Source organism: Fulmarus glacialis, unplaced genomic scaffold (assembly GCF_000690835.1).
Source record: "Fulmarus glacialis isolate BGI_N327 unplaced genomic scaffold, ASM69083v1 scaffold17045, whole genome shotgun sequence".
Classification (NCBI taxonomy): domain Eukaryota; kingdom Metazoa; phylum Chordata; class Aves; order Procellariiformes; family Procellariidae; genus Fulmarus; species Fulmarus glacialis.
Genome location: NW_009215240.1, coordinates 23,486 through 25,768, shown reverse-complemented (window position 1 = coordinate 25,768; position 2,283 = coordinate 23,486). Strand labels below are relative to the sequence as shown.

Below are 2,283 nucleotides of genomic sequence, written 5' to 3'. Positions count from 1 at the left end.
ATTGATATATATAGTTTACGTACCTATCAAAGACTGTTTTATTCAACCTAGAAACAATAAAATCTGTCCACAAATTGATCATTTGTAAAAAAAAAAAAGATGGGTTTATTTGGCTCGTTTATTTGGGGTTGTTTTTTTTTTTTTAAACCGCACACATTTTAATGTGATATTCTGCACTGCGCAGTTGACTAAACCAAACTAAGAGAGTATGGAAATAAGTGAAAATTAATTTATGAAGTATAGGAAGCAAAATTACGTAATACAGATTGCCTTCTAGGAAAAAGCTAGGAATAGCCAGTCAGCAAATGAAAACTTTTCCCTTCATTTTTCTTTCTTTAATCACATGTACTAATCCTAATCTATCACTCTTGTCCTGGTTTCAGCTGGGGTGGAGTTGATTGCCTTTCTATTAACTGGTATAGCGCTGTGTTTTGGATGTAGTATGAGATTAATGTTAATAACACACTGATGTTTTAGTTGTTGCTAAGTAATGTTTACGCTAGTCAAGGATTTTTCATCTTCCCGTGCCCTCCCAGGTGCGCAGGGAGCTGGGAGGGAGCGTGGCCGGGATGGCTGGCCCAGCTGGCCAATGGACTATTTCAAACCATATGATGTCATGCTTAGCATATAAGGCTGGGGGAAGAAGGAAGGAGGGGATGTTCGGAGCGATGGCGTTTGTCTTCCCAAGTAACCGTTACACGTGATGGAGCCCTGCTTTCCTGGAGATGGCTGAACACCTGCCTGCCGATGGGAAGTAGTGAATGAATTCCTTGCTTTGCTTTGCTTGCACGCGTGGCTTTTGCTTTACTTCTTAAACTGTCTTTATCTCAACCCACGAGTTTTCTCACTTTTACCCTTCTGATTCTCTTCCCCATCCCATTGTGGGGGGGAGTGAGTGACTGGCTGTGTGGTGCTCAGTGGCCGGCTGGGGTTAAACCACAACAACTCTTCACAGGCTCTTTCATAAGTAAAGCAAACTCTTAATGTAAAGGCTTGTATTCGCATCCCACCCAGTGAACCCATCTAAGAACTAAAATCTATGTACAGAGTAAAGGGAAGCCACGGAAATATGCGATTTTTTAAAAGAAATAACAATTTAATGTGGCTTTTATTGGGCAATGCATTTCTGATCTTCAAGGGAGGAAGAATCTCAGCTGAGAAATCAAAGCCAAACACGTTCTTCATACAGGATGCAAGTACGTGCCGCAGTCCTACCAACTACTCCATTCTCTAACTGAAAGGTGAAGAGCCAGCACTGAGAACGACCATGCTATAGTCAAAAATATGGCTGAAATTTATGAAGACAAATGAGAATTTTCTCTTACCCATTTCAAATACTAAAAGCAAAGTGCAGAAGGTCACATCAGTAGTCTCATGGTCTTTCCAGATTTCTGGACAGGTTTCAGGATCTCCATGCAACAGCAGCTACACTGCTATTGCTACTTAAATGAGTTAGCCTAAAGCTAGCCAAATTTCTGAGAGTGAACCTTTTCATTGCACCTACACTGAAGCATTATACTGGGGCGGGTTGGGGATTGTTTTTTCCCCAGAGAGGTGAGAAGGATTTCTTCTGCATTCTTTTTACCTAGTTACTACCTACACCTTTACTAAAAAGAAAGAAGGAGAACAGCACGTGCTAGATCCAATTTACCAATAAAATAAGGATATTTACATATTAAAAAATGTTGTTTCATAATACAGAAACCTGTTTGTGTGGCTGCTTTCTCTTTTCCTTTCATTTGTGGATCAGAGGTGAGAAGGGAAAAATGAAGGTCAAGACACTTGTTTAAGAGACTGGAAACACTGAGGGAAGCTAACTGCATGTCAGGAAGACAATTGTTCACATGCTGTGGCTTCCTAATGTGTGTGTATCTCTAGGCATCTGTTATTCATAGCAAAACCAGGAATATTACATATAGTAGTTAACCTTTGACAGCAGCTCTGTTCACACTCGCAGAGTTAGTTCCTGGCTCTCTACTCAACAGCCACAGAGCTCTGTTAAACAAGGAGGCTACCGTACTGTGGGATTTTGTGGAGGGAACAAGATAGGGAGAGGGAAAAACACAAAAAATAACTCCCCAACATACAAACCTACCACAATAGGTTGTCGGAAATACTCATTCACAGCTGCACTGCGGAGACTGGACAGATTGACCCCATAAAAGCATTCTTGGTACCTGGAAACAGTAACACATAAAATGTTTAGTGAAAAACATTTCTTCTGGGTTCCAACCAGACCCAGGCACAATAACTGTAAATGGCAGGTGAAGTGTGGCGAAGCAC

The 2,283-nt window shown here is 41.1% G+C and overlaps 1 protein-coding gene across 1 annotated transcript in view; it reads right to left on the bottom strand.

The window, feature by feature from the left end:
- Positions 1-2,095: 2,095 nt before the first annotated feature.
- Positions 2,096-2,283, bottom strand: part of LOC104077597 (histone-arginine methyltransferase CARM1-like) — a gene marked incomplete at both ends in the record, with an annotated part of 18,628 nt that continues 18,440 nt past the window's right edge. The window contains one exon of the mRNA XM_009578878.1: positions 2,096-2,177. Coding sequence (XP_009577173.1) covers positions 2,096-2,177 — 82 coding nt within the window. The remainder of the gene's footprint in view (positions 2,178-2,283) is intronic.